The 24,769-nt window shown below is 39.8% G+C and overlaps 1 protein-coding gene across 10 annotated transcripts in view; it reads left to right on the plus strand.

Moving 5' to 3' along the window:
* CIT (citron rho-interacting serine/threonine kinase) overlaps positions 1 to 24,769 on the plus strand; it is a 77,921-nt gene that overhangs the window by 37,644 nt on the left and 15,508 nt on the right. For 7 of the 10 annotated variants that reach the window (XM_014963393.1, XM_014963327.1, XM_014963342.1 and 4 more), the window contains 15 exons: positions 896 to 1,012; positions 1,446 to 1,555; positions 4,515 to 4,689; positions 6,089 to 6,286; positions 8,602 to 8,655; positions 16,884 to 17,081; positions 17,632 to 17,825; positions 18,333 to 18,468; positions 18,894 to 18,998; positions 20,582 to 20,722; positions 21,224 to 21,331; positions 22,032 to 22,194; positions 22,442 to 22,606; positions 23,862 to 23,999; positions 24,277 to 24,457. In XM_014963393.1, the coding sequence (XP_014818879.1) occupies positions 896 to 1,012; positions 1,446 to 1,555; positions 4,515 to 4,689; positions 6,089 to 6,286; positions 8,602 to 8,655; positions 16,884 to 17,081; positions 17,632 to 17,825; positions 18,333 to 18,468; positions 18,894 to 18,998; positions 20,582 to 20,722; positions 21,224 to 21,331; positions 22,032 to 22,194; positions 22,442 to 22,606; positions 23,862 to 23,999; positions 24,277 to 24,457 (2,183 nt within the window). The remainder of the gene's footprint in view (positions 1 to 895; positions 1,013 to 1,445; positions 1,556 to 4,514; positions 4,690 to 6,088; positions 6,287 to 8,601; positions 8,656 to 16,883; positions 17,082 to 17,631; positions 17,826 to 18,332; positions 18,469 to 18,893; positions 18,999 to 20,581; positions 20,723 to 21,223; positions 21,332 to 22,031; positions 22,195 to 22,441; positions 22,607 to 23,861; positions 24,000 to 24,276; positions 24,458 to 24,769) is intronic. The other 3 variants (XM_014963372.1, XM_014963387.1, XM_014963380.1) reach the window with 2 other exon arrangements.

A 24,769-nucleotide genomic window follows, 5' to 3' on the forward strand; every position in this document is an offset into this window, starting at 1 on the left:
TGTGGGAATCAGTAATGAGAGGAGAGTGACAGAAGGCAGGACGGTCAGAGGTAAATGTTGGGAAAGGAGAAGTAGTGACACAAAAACTGGAAAAGAGGATGGGGATTGGAAAAAGAACAAAAAGAAAAAGAGGGCCAGTGTATTACAGGGACATGTGACACAGGATTTAGTAGAAGGAAGCAGAAAGCTGAGTGAAAGAGGTTCAAAGGATGAAAGAGGACATGGGAGTCTGTAACTGGAACAGTAAAAAATACCCTTTTGTATCCAGCCTGTGTGTGTTTGAAAACTTGCCTTTGAAGGAAATGACCTTCAGTTTAACAACTGGTTTAAAGCTCTGGACATACATGCATAGTGTGCATTTTCAAGCAATCTAACAATTAGTTACTTTAGTACTGTTCCTAATGACAGGGATTTGTGCCACAAAAGGAAGTCTTTTACTTAGCTCTTTCATTTGGTGTCTCCAACTTGAAGAACTCACAGCAACAGAACTTCCAAATGACTTTGGAGCCTTATTGTTAGGGCAGCCAAAGGATGTGCCCTTCATACCTCCTCTGCTATATGTATTGGGATATAGAGTTTTTCTGTTTTCTGTTGCGTTAGTCTGGAATATTTCTTGAACACAATTTATAGGATTTAATAATAAAAAAACATCTACAGTATCTCCATGTCTTCATAAAATTCCATCATTAAATTCACTCTTCAGAGATAACGGAGGGAGTGTTCTTTTTTGGAGTTTGCTCTTCCATGGATTTAATGCAGTTGAATCTTGGGTTTAATTTTGCTTGAGATAAGATCAATTGCTTAAAAAAAAAATCTTTCTTGATGATTTTCTTTCTGCTTGCCCTTTGCCCAGTGAAACAGATATAATTTAGACAAAAGAAATGTCTTCATTTAGGTGTTGGAAAATCAGATGAAGAAAGATCTTGCAGATAAGGAAGCACTTGAGAATATGCTCAGAAGACATGAGGAAGAAGCACGTGAGAAATGCAAAGTCCTTGCTGAACAGAAGGCGGTATGTATGGTTGAATTGAAAATCAAAGCATTTTTAGAGTAGCTTCCTGAGACTGTGATTTCAAGCAATCTTGTTGAGGTTCTGTAGTGCTGCTGGGCTCTTTTGAAGGAAATCCTCTGATTAATACTAATTTCGAAAGTAATGTTTTTTAATTCAAGGTATATTCGATATTATTTCCTTAAAAGTAGCCACGTAAGCTTTCTTTGTTCATTTTGTTCATTGATAATATAATGGTTGCTTTCACCTCATGTTAAAGCAGTAGAAAGCAGTTGTAAATAGCTCCAGTGATTGCATTTGTGACGCTCTTTTAGCCATTTGATCGGTTTTCTTTTACTTCTTTTGGCTTCTGGAAAAAAAGTTTGTCCTTTTTTTTAAAGGTTTTTATAATCAGTTGCTATTGTGCAGTCTCAAAGGCACATTTACTTTGTTTCAGATGATCAATGCAATGGATTCGAAGATTAGGTCACTGGAGCAGAGAATAGTGGAATTGTCTGAGGCCAATAAACTGGCAGCAAACAGCAGCCTTTTCACCCAGAGGAACATGTAAGTACAGCAACTGCTATCGTACTGGTCACTACCCAACAGTTCTCAGTAAGATCTCTTCGTGGAAAAGTGGATCTTTTTTGCAGCCTGCTCTGCTCTCTGCTTGTTTTTCAGTGATGCAAAAATATCCTTGTTCTTCAAACAGTTGTGGTTCACTGCGTATTTTGTGTTTCCTCAAATATGACTAGGAAAATTGGTTTGTATTACAGTGTTTACTTTGGAGCCTTTCCTAAGGCTGGTGCTTCGTGCAGGTTTACCAAGCAAGTTAAATAAATACTAATAATTTTAATGTCTAAAATACCTCTGGAGAAGCATATCTTCCTTTTTTGTACGTACATATTGCTAATAGTTTTATATTTTCCTTGCTTCCTGTGACGGTTACGTGATGGTGAAATTGAAAAGATTAAATACCTTTCTTTCACAAACATTCCATTCTGCCCTGATGGGTGAGAAGGCAAGTAAGAAAACTAGATTTTTAAGCCAAGAGGTTTTCTGCATGTTTTTGAATGGCTGATTGCAGGAGTGAGATATTTTGTTACTGAAATGGGAAGAAGTAACATGAAGTAGGAGTTACCCCACCTTCAAGCTTCAGAATGCTGCTTCAATTCAGATTTTTTATTTCCTAACCCGGATAGCACTTGCATGTGTCTCTGTTGCCTTTTTGGGTTCAGCCTCTATTTAGTTCCCATAACAACTGGTGTAATAATCAGTTCAGTGCTTTTGGGATGTTCTACTGGTCAACATCTAATGACATCTTGAATCATTGTGGGATAGGAAATCTTCTGTGTCAGACCCTTCTGTCTGCCTGAACTTTATTTTGCTTTGTTTTTTAGCTGAGATTCCTTGTCCTTATAATGATGATTTTCCTTCATAAGAGATGTAAAGGAATTCTACTTCAAGTATAGGGAAAAGCATGGATTGTTTGATCTGTCCTGTGAGGAAGGGCTAAAATAGTCTATGCTCTTATTGTATTAGGAGATTCATGAGCTTTGGCTCTTAGTAGAAAGGTTTTCAGTGTCTGTCAACACTGGATGCAATATTAGGTCGTGTCTCTTGGAGAGATTTACCTTTAATACTGAATAGAATCAAGCAAGGATACATTTTGGCAAAGAGCTGCTTTGGTTTTTTTCCTTTTCAGTGGTGATTATGCCTCCAGATATGTAATGGCTCCAATTTTTGTTATATTTCAAATATCTGGCAAGTTATTTTAGCCTGAGCAGCCAAAAATATTCACAGAAATAACTGAGAAATTTAATTGCGTTGCTTTATGCTCCAGTTGTATTTACTCCAGATGACCTCCAGTTAATTACCCAGGAAGTTTGTTGAGGCAGCAAAAGCCATAATTTACCTTCAGTCTGAAATAAAACAGAAGTATTGTCTCGGCGTGTACCTGAGAGGCATATGCAAGGTCCAGTGTCGCAGTCGTTGGTGCCGAACGGAGTGTAAGAACTTGGCTGAGGTAGATGGATCCTCTGAGATCAGGACATTTCACTGGAGATCCACAGAAAACAGGAAAAAAATATAGTAATATTTGAACATAAGACTTGGAGTAGTTTATTGTGAGACATATTGTCAGGTACCATAATTTTGAAGGATTGGTAGAAGATAGTACAGAATTAATAACGTTTTAAGAGAAAACTGCTTTATTATGCATGCAGATAGCTAATGAATTTGTGCTTATTTTGTGAATTGTAGTGGTGAAAATATATAAATCTGTTGTTGCACTGTATTTTGAATCCAGAAAAGATACAGCTAATCGGAGCATGTTTGAAGAGGAGGAGTAGTGATTAAACCCTTCAGAGGAGAGGGGAACTCTGCTAGCTTTTGTTTCCTCAGTATCTGAGGAAATTAATGATTATCAGGCTCCTGAGAAGATAGCCCAGGACGCAGCAGGAAGTGGAATAACACCATTTGACAGTTCTGGCTGGCAATAGTCTGTAGAGGTAAACTAAAACAAGAGAAATTTTGTGTGCAATGCACAGAAATGTGAGTCAGAAGACTTAAGTTCTATTTTTAGTTTTGTTAAGTCTTCCTATTTGATCTTGGGCAACCCACATAATTTCTCTGGGATAGGATTAATAACAGCTTATCTCACAGTGAACTTCTTAAAATATTAATTCATTAATATATGTAGAGCTTTGTGAGACTTCTAAGTAGAAAGCACACCATGAGGCAGATTTTTCCAATGCCTGATTCCAGGAACTGTAAATACTGTAGAAAGACCTTTTTTTCCTTCTGTTTTTTTGTTTTGATTTTTTTTTTTTTTATGAGGGTATGCATTTCAAATTCTTGTGGTAATAATTAATCATTGCCAGCTCTCAAAATTCTTATTAGCACAAGTAATTATTTTTGTTCACTTTGTAGATTAAGACTTTGATCAGAGACAACAAAGCTTCTCTTCAATATAGGTCAAGTTCTAGGTCCATTACAACTTAAAAAATCCCCACAACACACTATCCCCCCCCTCCAAACCCTAGGGTTTCTCTTATCTCATGGAAATACATTGTGTGAAAGCAACTATTCTTAGCATTTATTTTTCCTGCATAGAAAAACGTGTAACAAGGCATTGGTGAAATGAGAAGAATGTACTGTAGCTCAAGTATTGCTGTAGATTGCTGTCTACAAGATTAATTTTTCTGTGCAACTGGCAAACATGGAGTTTGCCATGCTCTGGGCATGCTCTGGGCATGCATTGATGAACACACCAGTACATGGATCTTTTGCAAACAGGAATAAAGAGTTGAATTTTTTTTCTTTTTGTCTTTTTTTTTTTCTTTTTTTTTGGGATGTAGAATTTAAGCTATGAACTTAACTGTTCTCCTTAACAGGAATTTAAACTATGAACTTAACTGTTCTCCTTAACAGGAAACTTGTAGTATATTCTTCCTTACTTCACCCCAGTGAAAGGACATATGTTAAGGACATTTTGGGTTTGTCACTTGTGCTTTTCTCCTACCAGGAAAGCCCAAGAGGAGATGATTTCAGAGCTGAGGCAACAGAAGTTCTACTTGGAAACGCAAGCTGGAAAGTTAGAGGCCCAGAATCGAAAATTAGAAGAACAATTGGAAAAGATGAGTCACCAAGATCACACTGACAAGAACCGCCTGCTGGAGTTAGAGACTAGGCTGCGAGAGGTGAAAACTTGGGTTTAATCTTGAATGTAGCCCATTTTGAGTATTACAGTGAGAACCCTGATTAAGTTGTTTCAGTTCTATGTGCCATGAAAAATGGTATCTTAAGGTGTATTAATTTAGTTTTGTCTAGCGGTGCTTTTTTCCCTAGGATTAAAAAAAAATAAATTTAAAATTGCTCATTAGAAGGAGGTAAAAGTAAGTATTAAGGATTTGTCATTCTTAGACCTTTCTGAGCTTAGACCATTCTGAGCTTTTAGATCATCTTGCTTTCTCAGAATCATATTGATGGGTTTTTGTACAGTATCCTTATAATGTTGTCCAGTTAGAGTGGTTATGGTGTAGACAATAAATGCTTAGCTACGTACAATGACCAGCTTAACCACAGCCCTACAGCCTACAGATCAGAAAGCAAAGGACACAATAGAATTGCTGTAAGAAAATGGGAGATCTGTTGCTTCACGAGCATTTTTTCAGAAGTTTTCTGGAAAGGAAACCTAACAGTAACATAAAAACATACCTTTTTAAAGATTTGTGAGCTGAGCTTGAGTTTTTACTTGTATATATCAACTACTTTAGATCCACGTCAAATCTTCTTTTACCTTCTCCAGTCTCAGTCCACTAATTTTCAACTAAGACTGAAATCTTGAGCTAAGAGGGTTGGGTGATCAACACATGTCCTTGTTTGACTGGAAGTTGCTTGGGCTCAGTGTAAGATTTAGGGCAGGCTTGTCGTGCATCTGCAGCACAACAGAGACATTCATCTGGGGCAGCAGAGAGCCTGAAGAAGGTGCTGAGCTTTGGAATTGATTTTGAGCCCTGAGATCTGTTGCGCTGCTTGTTCATTTCTTATCCGTTTCTGGAAATGACATGTTTATCCCTGAGTGTGCCTCAAGAAAATCTTCAGCAGAAGCCGTTCAAATAAACCCAGAGCCAGATGATCTGGTTCCTTTCTTTAAAAAGAATCTGAAGGGAAAATGAAATATCAAAATCAACTGCGAAATACATGTAATGTTTACATACACCTAAAGATTAGTGTTGATGTTTGTGCCTAAAGGTTCCCAAATAAAGATTTTTAAAGATTCTCAATTTCAGTGGAGAAAGTTAATCACAAACTACTTCAACTGTATGTGATATTGGAGTCACAGCTGGAACTATTCTTGTGCCCTTGTTGTTTCAAAATGCCAGGTTGCTTTTAACCTTTTTTAAAGCAAACCAGTAGTGTTTAGGTGCTTGACAAAGCTCCATCCTTGACTTTTCAGTGACTTAAGTGTAATCTGTTAAGACTTGATTTTGGGGATAAACATGTCAATGGCATCCTAAAGTGAGGTCTGAACGAGATTAGATTGCCTATATTTTCTTTGAGAGTAACTTACATCTGGATGCTACTTTCTTTCTTCAGGTTAGTCTGGAGCATGAAGAGCAAAAGCTGGAACTCAAAAGGCAGTTGACAGAACTGCAGCTGACGCTGCAGGAGCGGGAGTCTCAGATCACTGGGCTGCAGGCAGCACGGACGGCCCTGGAGAACCAGCTCCGCGAAGCCAAGACCGAACTAGAGGAGACTACAGCTGAGGCAGAGGAGGAGATTCAAGCTCTCACGGTGAGCCCTAAAATATAGCTCTATGAACTATATATGCAGATTAGAATTATGGAGGTGCATGTTTCGTAATGAGGTTAAAATGAATTTATACTACTTAATTTTTAATTTTCAGAACAGGACATGAATTTTGCCATGTGTTCATAGGGGAAGAAATGGCTAAAATGTCAAATTTTCTCTGCCTTATTATCTTTAACTACGTGAGTGAGTCCTAGTAGTGGTTCATTGCTGCCTGGACTATTGATTGTTAAGAGCTTTATTACTTTTGTGCTGAGGTGAAAGTTGCATATGAAATTGTTATTGTTAGGGGTTGTACTGTGTGGTTTACTTATTTAAATATTATCTCATGGATTTGAAAGTAATTCATGATCATAAACGTTTTGATGATTTTTTCTATCAGTTATCCTGCTTTTGGGGGGAAAAACCCTGAAATTCCTAGGAAAATAGTGTTTTTAGCACCCTAATTTTATTCCAATGCTTATTTCATTAAAAATTGTCATGTGTGTCTTGCAGTCTCTGGTGAGGTGTGTGAATGATATAAAGGGGGAAAAATCCCTGAAATTCCTAGGAAAATAGTGTTTTTAGCACCCTAATTTTATTCCAATGCTTATTTCATTAAAAATTGTCATGTGTGTCTTGCAGTCTCTGGTGAGGTGTGTGAATGATATAAAGGAAAAAAAGTTCAACCCCTGCCCGTTTTTTATCCCCCACTCCCAGTAAAAGGAATTCTAAATTATATGCTGCTGGTTGCTGTCTCTTGAGTACCAAAAGATGCTTTCAAACTGCTTGATTCTAAGAAAGATATCCTTCATAAAAGATTCCCCTGGGTCTGAGGGGGAGCGAGTGGACCTGCTACTTTGGATGCCAGCAAACCCCCATGAGCAACAGCCTTTAATGACCTTCAAATCCAGTGATTTTTGAAGTGTTGAAAATGTGCATTCTCTCGCTCCAGTGGCATTTGATCAAAGGACTGTTGTGAATGTTTCTACCGTCACGAGTTTTCAGAAGGCATGGGGGGCTCAGCCGAGACAGGGGCTTTGTGTTATGTTGGTGCTTTGGGTGGATGAATGGGAGAACCCTTCACTCAGAGTTGGGATAAAGCTGGTACGTGCTGGGAAACTACAGCAACAACATCAAGGCTTAAGAATAACTGAATAGAACATGGCATTGGTTTCCTTTGTTGCTCAAAACCAAGGTGGTGCCCTCCCAGCTGAAAGCTTTGCATAAGGACTAATGCCAACGGGCTGGCGATGTGCTGGGCATCTGTCCCCTGCACCACCACTGAAACAGAGGAATGTTTACCACCCGTGTTCACTCAGTTATTGCTTCAGTTAATTCAGCAAAATGGTAGTGCTTTTGGGCCAGCTGTTGTAAGATAGTCCTGTTTGGTGGGCTTGGGACTATTCCTCTTATGGATTTTTTTAATATACTTTTAAAATTTTTCACATTGCCTGTTGTGGTAAGATAGCTTTTTAGCTCTCATCTTTGACTTCTGCTGAACAGTTTTTCCTGTTTAGTCTCTTGGCTCTAAGGAAAATATTCTGAATGAAGAAAGGTGGCTGGATGTGCTAGTGCACTACCCTGTCATTTGTTCAGTTTTCAGAGAGCATATGACATTAGACCCTTCTTAAATCAGTTTGATGAATTTTGAGAGGCCATGAGGCTGAAACAAGAACTTTTGCTTTGTCATGCTTTGCTTGTAAATTAGGAGGTAAAATGGTGCATGCAATACCGCGTTCTTTAAAATAAGCGTTTGCACTTTGCTATACTTTGGGTGCTGTCTTCCAAAGAATTGATTATGTTGTTTCATCACTGCTTTTCAGAGAGGCTCAGGATTAAATGGTACTTTCTGGTTGGATGCAGGTAGATTGGCAGAGCTCTTTGGGATAGCTTGCATAATACTTCGTTATAGTTTTTCTTTGCAAGCGTTAAATTGTATGCAGTATTTATATTATACGAAATACCAATCTGGATATGGAAGTAAAACCAACTCAAATTTAAATGTCAAGAATGTACAAACTTAACATGGAATTGACACGTCTTCTGGTGGCCATTTCAGATGGAGCCCTTTACATAATTCAGTTCTTGAGTTTGTACATTTTTCTGAAGCAGTTCAGAATTGATAGCCTATTTTGATTCAGTAGAATGTGACGTTTGCTAATCAGTTCTTTGCCACTACAGGGTGCTTTCATAGCCTGCAGCATCTGCCTTCCACACTTTGCTTGCTGGTAGACTGTTCTGCAGTTTGTTTAGCAACAGCTGTTGGATTCGAATTCTAATGTATGAAAAATTGATGATTAACTTCTTACCTCCTTTAGGCACATAGAGATGAAATCCAGCGTAAATTTGAAGCCCTTCGTAATAGCTGCACAGTGAGTATTAAATACAGATCATTGAATTATTTTGAAATTAAGCATAAGGAAACAAACAATTTACTTATTTAATCCTTGATGACACTAGTTCCTAATGGGGACTTCTGGCTTCGAGGTGTTAGTAGGAGCTAGATGGATTGGATTTGATTCTTTTAGGCTTCAGGTGAACCTCAATTTTGAGGTTTTAGTCTGATCATGAAATTGACCCTATTCTTCTTTTTGGAGAAGAAAGGAAATTAAAATATCTCATTGCAGTGCAGCTAATAAGAATGGTGTAGCAGCTGCAAAAAAAGACTGTAAATGGAGATCTTTTCTGCTCACAAGAAGAAAAGATCTACCTGTCCAAATCCTGAGCTGTATTGTAGATCTAGGCCAGAGTGGAAGAGCCTTCATGCTACTTTGGGTTTTAAGGGGGATTTTAACACTGTTTGAAGAGGTTCCAAATAACACATTGACATATAGTCATCTGCTCAAAGAGCAGAGGGGACTCTAGGATCTTCATTTGCACCTTCTTTTGCTTGAGATCTTTTGACATGGTTTTAGATTCATTTTGTCAGACCAGGACAGATGTCCAAGGATCTATCAACAGAGATTCTTGCAGATTAACACTATCTTCACATTTATGATGCTTGATGGAGAGCATCTGCCTTCCAGTGACATGAATTACAAAAGGACCACAGTCCTCTGGATCAGCACTGATTGCCCATCTTCCTAAGCTTTTTCTCCTTATGCCACCCTGTAAGCAGGGCTTAATTGCTGGTATCTTTATCTTATTCTTTGTCTTGTCATACTTCCAATGATTTCCTCAAACTCCATTTTTAATTCTGTAGGACTAAGTATCTAATGTACAAGTTTTCATCTTTCAAAATTATCTTTTCAGGATGGGAGTTACTCTGTTTTCCTCAGTTCCTCTTTAGCGCTAAGCGAGGCGATTCTTCTGTTTTGTGCATAGAATATACTGATATGAGGAGATGAGGAAGTAGATCTTACCAAAGTGTGGTCACCTCTATTGAAATGACATCCTGCACGGGAAACTTTACTTATTGTTCCCTTCTTTTCTTAGACTGATCCTCTCACTCCATATGTGCTATCATGTATCTCACATCCATAGCTACCTTCTTTTGTTCTCTCTTGCCATTTGTGCAGAACCACAGCTTTCTATGAAAATGCTTGTGTGATCTCCATGCAGGCAAAAACCAGTTGTGGAAAATCTGTGGTTTCTTTTCCTTGCATGGTAGATTGCCCTTCATAGGTTGTAACTCATTATCTAGTAGCACTTGGGCTCTGTAAGTGTGGTGGGCAATCTCCAGCAGTGAAGAGTGACCCATAACATTTCAAGAATGCTGAGAGCTTCAAAGGTTCTGCATAAAAGGATTTCTAGAAGTGTTGTGTATTGTAAGGCCCTTCACTGGGATAAGTGGGATCAGACATCCTCATCAATAAGAAATTAATTAAATAGTTCCTAAATGAATAATACATTCTCTTTCCAGCCCGGGAGAATGCATGTATAATTTAATTGACCATGGATAGAAACTATCATGTTCTGTGTTATGAGTAGTTCTAGCTGTCCATCCTGTTTACTGCGGAGCACGGAGAGAAAATATAGGATGATCTTCTATTGAGAGTGAGGGATCAGGGAACGTTAATTATGGTGCCTCATAATTAACCTCAATTTTACCTGATTATGCCCACTATGATGCAGGCTTTGGGTTTTGGTGACCATGTTCTTCTACTTGAAGGTGATTAGAGTTTATACTCTTTTAAAAGTAAGATAACATTTAAGGAAATAGTTGTAATATGCTGCTACTTATGCAGCATGATAATGAGTGGGTTTATTCTTTTAGCAAGTTTTCTGAAACAAACTCCTTAAACTATGCAGCAAAATTTGGTATGGAATTATTTTTTATTTAATCTTATTGAGAAGCCCGAAACACCGTAAGAATTATGAAAATAAGATTAGACAGGGGAAAAAAATGGAAAGATTGAATTACTTCAGTACTTTTGTAGTGTTCAAAAGATAAATAAAAATACTTAGTCTACTTCCTTTGCTATTTCTTCTGTTTCTCTAGCTTCTCAAAGGTAGCAGCTTTTGCTTATAGAGAAGGCTTACATTACACCTAAGACCTGTGTCTACATGTGTCTGCTCTCCTGGCATCCTCAGCGCACTCTTGGTCTTTCTTTTGCTGAGCCAAGTAGACGTTCTTTAGGTTCTCCTACTTGTTCGTTTTAAATTTGCTGAGTTTTGGGGTGCATTTGCAGAGACCCTTACTAAGAAGGACACAGACCTGTTGGAATGGGTCCAGCGGAGGCCACAAAAATGATTCGAGGGCTGGAGCACGTCTCCTGTGAGGGCAGGCTGAGAGAGTTGGGGGGGTTCAGCCCAGAGAAGAGAAAGCTCCAGGAAGACCTTATAACAGCCTTCCAGTATCTAAAGGGGGCTACAGGAAAGAGAGGGAGGGACTCTTTATCAGGCAATGTAGTAGTAGGACAAGGAGTAATGGTTTTAAATTGAAAGATGGGAGATTTAGATTAGATACTAGAAAGAAATTCTTTGCTGTGAGGGTGATGAGACACTGGAACAGGTTGCCCAGAGAAGCTGTGGCTGCCCCATCCCTGGAGGGGTTCAAGGCCAGGTTAGACAGAGCTTTGAGCAACCTGGTGTGGTGGGAGGTGTCCCTGCCCAGGGCAGGGAGATTGGAACTCGATGGTCTTTAAGGTCCCTTCCAACCTGAGCCATTCTATGATTCTGTGGTATTGTTGATTGTAATTTCTACCTTGTTTGTGAATTTATATTGAATTGCTCTGATAGCTCTGCATTGTTTCACCTTGTGACATCTCTTGTTTTTTACCATGGGGAGTCAGAATGACAATGGTAGCTTTTGCTTTCTCTGTCTCTCAATTGTGCAAGAAATAATAGGATACATAATTACAATGAAATTTTAAAATTATAGTACCTGCTGTCCACACACACAGATGCATAGGGGCACACGTGAAGAGCAATATTTTCTCATAATCTTCTCACAGTGATAGCTCATCCAGCAAATCTGTTGAGGGGGGAGGACTAGTTCCTGACATTTAAAGAATTATTCTGTCAAAAATATGATCTATTTGAATGTTAGAAATGTTTTCTAGGCAATCAGAAAAAGTTCTAGAAATAAATTTTCCTATTTAAGAAAATGTCTTTTATGTATTTGTCAGTTGTTTTCCATCTGCTTCTTAATTATGGCTTGTTGTTGGATCATCAACACATTTGGAGTTAAAAATGCAACTAAGTTATCTAAATATTATTAGAATTGTTTCAAAAATAAAACATTCAGTAAACGGGCAGTAAAGACTCTAAATATTTAGAAGAAAAACAATTCTATAAAGTATTTACACTCAGCTTGGAAAAATACCATTGTTGTTCCAGGGAACCACCATCTGAATCTTCCATGGTTTTTTTCAGGTACAGGCTGTTGCTTTTTTCTCTGGCAAAGAGAGTGGCATTTCTTAGTACTAATTGGATATCGCTTTTCCATTTATTCAAGGTTTCTCCAGTAAAACAAGGTTGAGCTCCCTTCCTTGAGGCTCTTTTGTCATCACCTCGTGGTCTTGTCTTAAGCATTAACCACCTTGATTCTGCACTTGTCTGTGAGGTTGGATGTTGAGGCATTAAAACTGCAAGCCCGTTAAGGGTGTGTGTAATTGTAGTCATGCATGAAGTCCTGCTGACTTTGGTCTTAAGAATCTGCTCCACATTGGCTCGACGAGTTGGCGCACAAGAATAATCTGTGTTCATGAGAACTTCCAAAATTATGTCTAAAGATGTCATGTACTTCCATGCTAAATTATGTTTCAGCATAAAGGGAACTTGCCCACTGTGACAAGGCGAATACCCAGGCAAAAACTTTGATGTGGCTTTGTTAAATCTGGGGTGAGGGAAATAAATTGGGTGGGAGGGGTTATCCCTGGTACTCATTTCACAGAAAATGTGGTGGCAGATGGTAGTTAAAGGCAACAGTGGAGCTTTGTGGGTTTTGTAGCCTGAGAAAAAGTCAGAGGCTTTTAGGGTGTTGCTGAGGTGCTGCTGTGAAAGAGACTGATGGGACCTTCACCGTGGACAACGACCTCATCCCCATCTCTGGATGATGCTCATGGTTGGGAGAGGGAGCTCGTCTTCTGGGAACTAGGATGGAGGAGAAGAGGAGACTGGGTGTTTTAATAATGGGGTGCTGTGGGACAAGAGGAATGCAGAGTGTGCAGTGTCCTGCTGCTCTGCAGCTGCTAGTGAGAGCAGTGTCCCTCAAGCTCAGCCATGATGGGTTTTTGGGAGACCAAGATCTCCATGTCAGGTATGTTTCAATCACAGATGTTGTCTGAGTGTGGAAAGGGGAGGAAAGTGAGGAGTTCATTGTTATATATGAATCAAAGAGGTAGAGTTATAGGACTGGTGTCTATCTGCAGCTGTGTCCTTGGTGTTCTGCTCCGTTGCAATGGTTGGTAGGAAGCTAGAAGAGCTTTGGCTCTCGGATCCAAATGTGAATAGGTTAAGATGAAGTGACTGATGCCTTCTCTTGTTTCCTCCTCACAATAATTTGGGGCTGAGAGATAGCTTTTCCTTTTTTCCTCTTTCCCACTGACAGATAGCTTTCTAGTAAAGATTGCTGGGGGTGGGGAGGAGTGGCAATGGGTAGAGTAAAACTGGAAATTCTGAATGAAGGCTCATTAAAAATTGCATTAAACTCCAAATAACATGCTGCTGATAGCATCCTGAAACTGTTAACCTTCCTGTGTCCTTGCATTTTCCTGCATGTTTGTTGGTGGCATCTGAGAACTGAGATGTCTTCATGAAGGTTACGGAGAAGTTTGCGAACTGCAGTTGGGAGTGTTCTAAAATGGCTTCCTTTCTCCTTTCCCTCATTATTTTGCCTGTGGTTTTGATAGGTGGGACATATGGATTAAATTTTGTACGTTGTGTCTCATATGCAAACCTAATCATTGTGGCCCTGAAGTACTTGTTGCCATGATATTTAATTTGTGCTCCATGCCTGGAGAAGTTTGTAGGGCCAGGTATAATAGCTGTGAATCTGCGCAATCTCACAACAGGGAAACACTTTGCTTTTCTGAAACTCTGCAATGGGGAGGGAATTGTACTGAACATGGTCACTTCTGCTGGAGAACTGTTATGCTTGGGTTGCTCTGTGATATTTAAAAATGAGATACAGTCTTCTGTATCAGGATAAAGATAAGTTGTGCACTTAGATGTGGCATGTAGTGAACTATCTGCCAAGATTAGCGTGGTGTGGTTAGATTATATCTCTGTTTTGTGGATTAGTTGTGATGAAGATGTGCATAGATTGAAGAGAAAACAGTTGCTCAGTGACCGATGCTACAGTGGCACAGATAAGGCAGCCTAGAATTGCTTTTCCAAGCTTTCAAGTGTTTTGTTGTTTTATAAACTTCTTACAAATTTTTGCAATTATATGATGGGTTTCTAAAGCATATAATAGTGTTTTCTTACAGACTTTCCTTTAATGTACTTACATATTTAACTCCAGAATAGCACAGAGTTGGTTGGTTAGCTTATTTGCTTTTTGGTTTTTTTTGCCTGGGGATTTCCTTAACTGAAAAGAAAAATACCTAAAGCTATTAACTCTTTTCAGATACAGGATTCCAGCATAGGATGGATGGATGGATGTATATGTGCCTAAGACAACATTTCCTATCAAGTGTCTTTTTTTGATCTGTGTTTTCTTTCTTCTTGGTTCCCAGGACAGGCATCTCGCACCATGTCCCGTTTTCCTGTGTCAATATTACCCATTACTGTTTAGGTTTTATAATACTTATGAACTCTATGAGCTTATGAACCCTGTTGGGTTATACATAGCTGCAGAAAAATTTTAAAAATTAGTCATCAACAAATTTTCCCTTTCCTCATGAAAAAAGGAAAATTTTACAGAGAACAAATTTTCTGTCTTTGAAAAAAATAAAATCTATCAATTTATATAGATTGTATTATATAGATTATAATATATGTGGGATTTAAGACAAGCTGTTTTGGAATTGTCAATAAATATAACATTTGGAAAATATTCAAGGAAGGAGATCATGTCACTTCTTCTGGAACCCATCTTTCGTAACTGCTTTGTCTGATGTTTTCCAGAAACATCCTACTAGATAAAGTGTAACAGTGAAATTTAAAACGGTCTGGTTTAATTTTAGTTATATTCAGGGAAAGAAGTCAAAATCTCAGAACACCGCATAAAGGCAAATGGGAGCTTAACTTCCAGTCCTTAGAGGATAAAGTCAACTTGAAACAGAGCCAGTTTAAAAAAATGAATTAAGTAGTTTGATGTATTAACTGTGCGTGTCACCCTGGCAATTTTGTGTTTTCCCCATCTCTGCTTTCTTGTATTTCAACCCTAGTTTCATAATTTTTATAGAAAGTACTTGTATTAATACATAAAATACATGTGTAAGGAACCATGGATGTATAAAAGATATCTTAAAACTGCCTAGGTATGTGGTGTGGTTAAACATAGAAATAAAACCAAGTAGAGGATAAAGAGAGATTATTTTATCTGGCAGTTAGTAGAAACCTCAGATGTTACTTGTAAGAATGGTAGGTACAACACTGTAAAAACAAATGTTCTTTTGTTCCTTTTTGTTTGGATAAATGCATTTCTAAGTTCTTATCCCTACAGCAAAAGAGACACTAACACATCTGTAGGATATAGTCTGTGTTCTTTCAAAACTTGACACTTACAGTACAGAATAAAATGCACTTTGAATAGGGCGGTGAGAGCGCTCAAGAAACAATCACGCAATCAGATTTTCATTAGAAATATTGTGGTTTAGAGTATGAATCATTTTGATTTGACCCTAAACATATGGGCAGCAGGAACTCCCCTTCACCCAGCAGGGAGTAAGGTCGGTTTGACTTTTTCTGCTGACAGCTTAAAAATTGAATACTGTTAATTTAGATCTAGGAGAGGCACGGTAAAAGGCTGCCAATATATGCGTTACAGATTCTTCAAAAAGAAATGGTTGTCATCTTTCCAGAGAGCTGAGAAGAGATGTATGCTCTCTGCTCTTCTGCTTTAGATATTTAAGTCCTTGGCTGGTGTAGAAAATTGGAACGTTTAAATTTGAATGTGGCCAACTGTGCTCTGGGATTTTAATTTTCCCCATTTAATAAAATATCTTATTCTTTTTACTTTGACATCTAGGCAAAAATGCCTCTAGAACATGTTTGTAAGAGTTGAATATGAATTGTATAGAACTTTCCAGTTTTCTGAAATTCTTTTTATTAAGTTGATTTTAAGATTATACTGAGGTTTCTTTCTCTTCTCTTGAGATGACACTGTTTTGGAGTTAGGAGGAGGTACAGGTTTTCATCCATCCAGTGTTCGTGGCCTTTCATTCATAAAATACAAATGGGACTGTGAAAATAGCCCACCATTGTTCATATATTTCTTTAAATTGAAGGGGAATGTGGTTTAAAGCATAGAATATAATGCTATTCTGATTAAACAAATGGACACTTTGACTTCATTAAAGGCCAGGGTATTGTCCTTGTGGAGTTTTTGCTTTTCCCTGATTTTCTGTGAGTCTGTGCTGCACTTTTTTCTTTCTTCATGTATCCCGTGCTGCCATCTATAATGCTGTTACTTTGATAGAATATATTTCTTAAAATTATTCTGCTTTCCCTGGTTACATACAGTGTTACATATAGTAATATAAACAACTGCTAGGCAGATCCATCACATTGTACTGCCTGCATTGCATCTCTTGTTCAGTTTACTTCAACATCTCGCTCCGAGAGCCTCTCTGAGAGGTATCAGCCTCATTTCACTTACGGGAAAATTGAGGCAAAAAAAGGAAAAGTGCTTTGGTAAAGGCACACTGTAAGTCAGCAGTAGATCTGAGGATGCAACCAGAACTCCTGACTCCCAGTGCTTTAGGTGTGACAGTTCTCTCTCAAATAATAAATTGCATTGCAGCATATTTATACTCCAAACCAAATAAAAAAAAATCAAGCTAGTTTCTGTAAGAAACAAAACTCTATTCCTAATCGAAGTGCACTCCCGTGCATAAAATCTACCATTACAAGATTGCTTTTGTTTAAATTTGAAAAAGAAAAAAAAAAAAAGCCACGTATTGCTTGGCAATAAATGGTTCTGAGAGGAGAACACTTTTTCAAAAACCTATACTCGCTGACATGTAACTTAATTCATTTTTCTTTTTAGGTGATTACGGATTTGGAGGAGCAGCTGAACCAGCTCACTGAAGACAACGCAGAACTGAACAATCAGAATTTCTTCCTGTCCAAACAACTCGATGAGGCCTCGGGGGCCAACGATGAGGTTGTCCAGTTGCGAAGTGAGGTTGACCATCTCCGTCGGGAGATCACAGAGAGAGAAATGCAGCTTACCAGTCAGAAGCAAGTAAGGCTTTTCAAGTCTGGATCACAGTCTCTTTGTGATAGCTGGCTAATTATTCTTTTAAATCTGGAAACCTATATGGAATGAATATGCTTCCAGGGGCAGTGGTTTAAACCATTTATCTGAAAGGCAAAACATTCTTTTAAATCTGGAAACCTATACGGAATGAATACGCTTCCAGGGGCAGTGGTTTAAACCATTTATCATTTAAGCTTTCTTTCTCAAAGCAGTTAAGTGAATGGAAATTTTTGGTATTTCCCATTGTATTTTATGCAATTTGATTTAAAAATTTTGCACTCTGAAGATACTGTAACTTAGAATTATTCATTTTAATTTCGTGACCCTGGAAGTTTCAAAATTTTTGTAATGAGATCGACCTGCCATTAACGGCAGTCACGAGTGAATGTATGGCAGCCTGGCAATAAATGGGTTGTGATTTACCAGCTTATGTTTGCTGCCAATTCTCATGTGCTGCAATTTAAATGGGAAGGCTGAAGCTTAAAGTGCACGCTCGATGTGGGATGTGAGAATTGATAGAAGGATTTATTTTTAGACTATGGAGGCCTTGAAGACAACATGTACAATGCTGGAAGAGCAAGTAATGGACTTGGAGGCCCTGAACGATGAACTCTTGGAGAAGGAGCGTCAGTGGGAAGCATGGAGAAGTGTTCTAGGGGATGAGAAGTCCCAGTTTGAATGTCGAGTTAGAGAGCTGCAGAGGATGCTGGATACTGAGAAACAGAGCAGGTCTCTCCCCCCTCCTCCTCCTTTTATTAACTTTTATGAAAATTCTCTATAGAAGCTAGTACAAAAATTATATTTAGAATAGGATATGGGAGTTGGAACTAAATATAAATTCTTGAGGTAGTTCTAAAAATGGTTTATTAGTTAATAGTCGTTCACCAGTGATATTGTTCCTTTTGTTTCTTTGCAAGTGAGCGATTCATGGGGAGTGGTATTTATCATTGTAATTTATAAAACGTCTCGATTTATTATCTTCTATTTTATTCTATGGAAAAATAGTCTTTGCTCCCAACTGTTCCTGTGGGGTCTTGAAGTTGCCAGGCTGCAGTTCTAGCAGGGGCAGGAACAGGGTTATATAATATAAAAGTGTTGCAGCAAACAGTCTGGCTTTATAAAGTAACATCTTGAATTCGAGGCAAACCCCTGAAAGAGTTATTGATGCCGTTGCGTGCCAGGAGGAGGTCAAGCCCAGAAAGGAGTTAGGTAACATTATTTTCCATTTTAATACAGAGTGAGAGCAGATCAGCGTATTACTGAGTCTCGGCAGGTGGTAGAGCTGGCTGTCAAAGAACACAAGGCAGAGATTCTAGCCCTCCAGCAAGCACTAAAGGAACAAAAACTCAAAGCCGAGAGCCTTTCTGATAAGGTAAGTAACTTTCAACCCCAGACTTTCATAATTAGACGAGATGCTTTTCTAGAGATATTACTTGTAGAAATACGGTCTTGAGCAGCTTTTGCAAGATGTTAGAGCAAATTGAAAAGACTGGAGGTCATAGAACAGAATTTTATCTTCAAGCCAAAGACCTTGGATTTCCTTTTGAAAAAGACTAAAACAGAAAGCAGCCTATGGTGCCTGGAGCGTACAGTAAAGTCCTTCACTAACTTGCTATCTGCACTTGAGCCATGGCATACCGAAATGCTGCTTGCTTGGTTTTCCGCCTTATAGTAAGTAAAGGATAATTGTATCATTTTTCTGTAGTGTGTGCTTGGTGAAGTTGGATTTTAAGATTATGAAATGCTGCATTTATTAGTGTTCCATATTAATTCTGACCATCTATCCCACCTGCCCAGCTCAATGACCTGGAGAAGAAGCATGCCATGTTGGAGATGAATGCACGCAGTTTACAACAGAAGCTCGAGACAGAAAGGGAGCTCAAGCAGAGGCTTCTGGAGGAGGTAACTTTTTGGAAATTCATGTTATAGCTTCTGAAGAAGGTTCCATATCTTGAAAGGAGGAAGTGGTGTGATTAGCAGTGTTACATGTCCATCCTTTTTCTTTATAACTGAGGACATTAATAAAGTTGGAGAGTTTGTTTTTACATGAAACTTTGCAAAGTGCGTGGCCGTGGCAGGGAGCAGTAAAAGTGAACTGCTCCTCAAGGGAAGGTGAGCTGGGAGCCAAGGGTGACAGCAAATCAGGCAAGGACAGGGACCTTGCAGCCGGTGGGCACAGTCCTGACCAAGAGCAGAGCAGGTTTGGTGAAGGTGAGCAGGTTCAGTGAAGGTGAGCAGGTTCAGTGAAGGTGAGCAGGTTCAGTGAAGGTGAGCAGGTTCAGTGAAGGTGAGCAGGTTCAGTGAAGGTGAGCAGGTTCAGTGAAGGTGAGCAGGTTCAGTGAAGGTGAGCAGGTTCAGTGAAGGTGAGCAGGTTCAGCCAGTGGCCCGGTGACCATTACAGAAACCCAGAGTGATGAGGCACATCCTGGGTCAGGTCTGCAAGACAAGGCCAGTGCCCAGGCACAGTGTTCTTACAACGTGGCTCTGACCAGACCAAGTGCAAGGGCTGTAGCTTAAAACCAGCTCTGGAGCCGCTGTGCTGCAGGTGTGTGGCTGGAGGCCACAGGTGAGGCTTCTCACAGCTCTTTTTTCATAATTGGGCTTGGTTCCCAGCTGACCCAAGACTGCACACCTGCACCAGATGAGTGGGACACTGAATGCAGGCAGCCAGGCAGTGGAGGAAGGGGTTGCAGAGGAGGATTCCAAAGGAAGGGAGCTGGGCAGTGGGGGAGGGGGTTGCAGAGGAGGATTCCAAAGGAAGGGTGGTTACAGATAATTAGACAGGGCAATTAGAACTTTTTTGGGGTACTTGGGGTACTGACAAGTTACGCCAAGTTGAGAATTCTAGTGTGCATCATAGTGAAAGATTCCTGGCTCTTGTTTCATAACATATGAGCATTGATGGTTTTCGTACTCAGGGACTTTCTCATCAAGAAAGTATAAAACCTGAAAGAATTAGGCACAGTTTGTCATGTGCCCTTTTCTGTTGTTAGTTGGAGACAAAAATGTAAACAGTTGGACATCATTTTACTTATCTTACATGACTATAGAGCAAAGAGTTTATACAGGTTTATAGGAAAAAAAAAAATTCTTATTATTACAAAGTACTGAGATGGCTTCTGATGATTATACCACCAGAGCTTGAGAAAATGGCATCAAGAAATTCTTCATGTATGTGCAGTCTTATTAACAATTGCAAGATTTTTAAATGCTTAAAAAAACAAATAACTTGAACATGGAGTTGAAAGAAATGCTACAAATGAATATAAAGACACTGCCTAGAAATGCTGGTTTAGTCATTATGTGTTCTGAAGGGAAGGAAAACTTTTAGAGTATTGTAATTTTCCAGCTATTAAAGAATTCTTTTTACTTTGAAGTTCTGCAATTATGGTTATTTTACAAGGAATGATAACATTTAATAGCTTTTATTTAAAAACAAGCAAACAACAAAAGTGAAACATAGGCCTTTGTTTTCCTCTTAACAGCAGGCAAAGCTGCAGCAGCAAATGGATCTGCAAAAGAATCACATCTTCCGCCTAACTCAAGGTCTGCAAGAGGCTCTAGATCGAGCAGATCTTCTGAAGACTGAAAGAAGTGACCTGGAATATCAGCTGGAAAACATTCAGGTGAGGAAACGTTGAGCAGGAATCTGAGCTCCCCATCCTTTGGGATCCAGCTATTAAAGAGTTGTTTTTACTTTGAAGTTCTGCAATTATGGTTATTTTACAAGGAATGATAACATTTAATAGCTTTTATTTAAAAACAAGCAAACAACAAAAGTGAAACATAGGCCTTTGTTTTCCTCTTAACAGCAGGCAAAGCTGCAGCAGCAAATGGATCTGCAAAAGAATCACATCTTCCGCCTAACTCAAGGTCTGCAAGAGGCTCTAGATCGAGCAGATCTTCTGAAGACTGAAAGAAGTGACCTGGAATATCAGCTGGAAAACATTCAGGTGAGGGTGAGGAAACGTCAAGCAGGAATCTGAGCTCCCCATCCTTTGGGATGTGATCTACCATTTCTGTGAGACACTTCCCCTATACTATTTTGGAGCTCTGTGCTGCTATTGAGTTATCTCTTTGTTTAGTCTGTTAAGATGAAATTTGTTTTACGTGTATGTGGTTCACAGGTTCTCTATTCCCATGAAAAAGTGAAAATGGAGGGCACTATTTCTCAGCAAACCAAACTCATTGATTTCCTGCAGGCAAAGATGGACCAACCAGCGAAAAAGAAAAAGGTGGGTGAATGAGTTTTGAGAGGCATGGAATTCAGTGATGGTTTTGTGATGAATTATGTGCTGTGTATTCACAATACTCTGTTTTATTTTTCTTTGTGTAACACAAATGTGTCCTCATTTAAGAGCGATCTGAGTCGCTGAACACAAACTTTAACAGGCAGAATGTGTTCTCAGTGGCTTTGCCAGTATTTTGTTATTCTTGTGATACTTAGGTTACAACCCAGTAGCTACACCTCAGGGAGGCTGTAGGAATACAGAATTTTAACCATGCTTTTTGTTTTTTTCACGGTAAGTATGTTTGTGTGTATGAATATACTGTGTATCTAGAGTGGTTGTTTTGTAGCTACAGCATAGGATTGATTAGTCAGGAGATGTGACTTGTGTCACACCTTTGTCATAAGCCGTTCTGTCATTTTGAATTAAGTAATTTAATTTTAACCACATATTTTGAGATCCTCTGTTTAGATGCTTTCGGAAACTCAAGGTGTGGGTACTAACAGGTAACGTACGTCCCTCTTTAAATCAATCCATATCTCAACATTTTCTCTCCAGTGCCGACGTGCACTAACAATCCATCCTTATGCATATCAGAATTGCCATCAGGCCCTCTGGCCGGGCTGCCACTAGCTAGTTTCACTTTGCCTAGTTTAAGCCATCTCTTACTAGGAGTTAGGAGTTGTCTGTGTGTTTCTGTTGCTAGGGCCTGTTTAGTCGGCGGAAAGAGGACCCTTCTTTACCCACACAGGTTCCCCTGCAATACAATGAGCTGAAAGTGGCACTGGAGAAGGAGAAGGCTCGTTCTGCTGAGCTGGAGGAAGCTCTACAGAAAACACGCATTGAACTCAGATCTGCTCGTGAAGAAGGTAGGGGTTACCAGAAAAGGTGAAACCTGGAAGGAGACGCACGTTTTCAGTCTGAAAACGGGCCTTTAGTTGTGTGCCACTGTAGCAATAACATACGTTGTTTAATTCTTACCTGCTGCTGTGAAGATGCAGTAAGGCTACGCTTTCTTCTGCGGGTTGTCACCACTGAGCGGTTACGCAGAACCACTGCTCTGAGCTAGTGTTTGGTGTTGGTTTTGTTAACGAGTGGCATTTATCTCGTCTGTAGCTGCTCATCGGAAAATATCAGACCACCCTCATCCATCTACTCCGGCCACAGCCAGGCAGCAGATCATCATGTCTGCCATAGTCCGCTCCCCAGAGCACCAGCCCACGCCCATCAGTTTGCTCGCGCCTCCCTCCAGTCGCAGGAAGGAATCTTCCACCCCAGAGGGTAGGTTCTTGGTGAACTTTTCTGTTACTGTTTTTGGGTCTGCTATTTCAATGCTGTCTCTTTTTTTTTTTTTTAATGTCAAAACCAATTTTTTTTTCCTTATAGGAATATCAGATGATAAGTTTTGATTTAAAAGTCTCTATTTGTATTCTATAATTTATTTCTGAAAACTTAAGCAATAAAGTCATTATAAGCATGAATTGTTTTAAAAACATGCTTTTTTCAAGGGAGTATTTTTTTTCTCTATTACGCTCTGCATTGATCAAAAGGATTTATGGCTGTTTCTGATTTCTTTTGCTGAACAGAAAGATTCTATCAAGACTTTTGGTAAAGGGAAAAAACTTCAGTCAGGCATAAAAAGAAGATACCAGGTCAAAGATGACATTAATATGCTGTTAACTAGAAAAAGGGGATACCCTTCCATATCCTTGAGAATGGAGGGGAGAGAAACATCAGAAAAAATAAAAGGATTGAGGGGTCTGCTTGTTTATTCTTAGTTACCCAGTATTGCAGAGTGAGTGTTGAATCCAGAGACTCTGAACTAAAACCTCCAGCCTTTTAGCTGGAAAAAGCCAGAGCCCAGCCATCACATGTAGCTGCTGGGGAGGCAGAGGGTGCTGCAAGGATGGGTGACATTGGCATGAGAAGGTGTCAAACTGGTTCAGCCATCGCATGTAGCTGCTGGGGAGGCAGAGGCTGCTGTAAGGATGGGTGACATTGGCATGAGAAGGTGTCCTCGGAGAAGACCATGCCTTGAAGGATAAACTGTCCATTGTGGATCCACCAGCAGGGATTTTAGGTGTGCTTTAAGCTACGCTGGCAGCAATGGGGAGCACAAAGGCTGTACGAGGAAGGCCTGTGGTGTATTGCTGACAGCACTGTAGGTGTTGAAGGGTTTGTTAACTATAAGCAAAATGGAGAGATTAGTTTCACACGTTGTAAGAACTGGAGCCGAGTGCAGGCTTGGAATGTAGATGGTTTGATTGACATCATCTTGTGACACTAAACATTGGCCATTTCAGTTCTACAGTCTGTTCTCAGCGGCACATTCTGTGCATCTGTAGAAGGTAATTACCGAGGTGGTGAAGTAGCATCAGATTTGCAGATTGTGAAGGGAAATAGTGTCTATGTTCAGCAGGGCTTTGATAGAGATATGGAGGCACTTTGTATTACCTTGGCCTCGAATGCCAAAACCTACTATAATTTTCATCCCTATCACAGTTTTCATCCTGATAATAAATTTTGTCACTTCCAGAGTACAGCCGACGCCTGAAAGAGCGAATGCATCATAATATCCCACATCGTTTTAATGTGGGGCTGAATATGAGAGCAACAAAATGTGCGGTGTGTCTGGATACGGTGCACTTCGGACGACAGGCATCGAAATGTCTGGGTAAGAGCAGAGTGTGTGAGCAAACAAAGCGTGGCTGGACGGCAGAATGAAAAAGCATCAGCCATCTAGAACAGATTTTCAGTGAAAGCTGAAGAAAGGAGGAAGTATGAAGACTTTGAAACTAGTTGGTGCAAACATTCTACATGAGAAAACATCTGACGGTTTAGAGTAGAAGGAGATTCTTGGAAAAGCCAGGCTCTGTGCTTAGAAGTTGAAGCAGCTGTGTCACGGGGGGGTTTTGTCATGTAACAGAAGTTTTTCTCTGTCCTCTTGTCAGAATGCCAGGTGATGTGTCACCCAAAATGCTCAACTTGCTTGCCAGCTACTTGTGGACTGCCAACAGAATATGCCACGCACTTCTCCGAAGCGTTCTGCCGGGATAAAATGAATTCTCCCGGTCTGCAGCTGAAGGAGCCGAGCAGCAGTCTGCGTCTTGAGGGATGGATGAAAGTGCCAAGGTATAAACACGAATCTTGGTGCCATATCAGGTGCTGAAACAGTTGGACCAGTTCCTTATATTATCCTGGCTCTTACAATGTGATCATTGGGACACGGACATGGAGCTGTTGGAGTGAGTCTGGCAGAGGCCATGGAGATGCTGGGAGGGCTGGAGCCCCTCTGCTGGGAGGACAGGCTGAGAGAGTTGGGGGGTTCAGCCTGGAGAAGAGAAGGCTTCAGGGAGACATTAGAGCCCCTTCCAGTCCCAAAAGGGGCTCCAGGAAAGCTGGGGAGGGACTCTAGATCAGGGAAGGGAGCCACAGGACAAGGGG

This window comes from Calidris pugnax, unplaced genomic scaffold (assembly GCF_001431845.1).
Source record: "Calidris pugnax isolate Ruff unplaced genomic scaffold, ASM143184v1 scaffold32, whole genome shotgun sequence".
Lineage (NCBI taxonomy): Eukaryota > Metazoa > Chordata > Aves > Charadriiformes > Scolopacidae > Calidris > Calidris pugnax.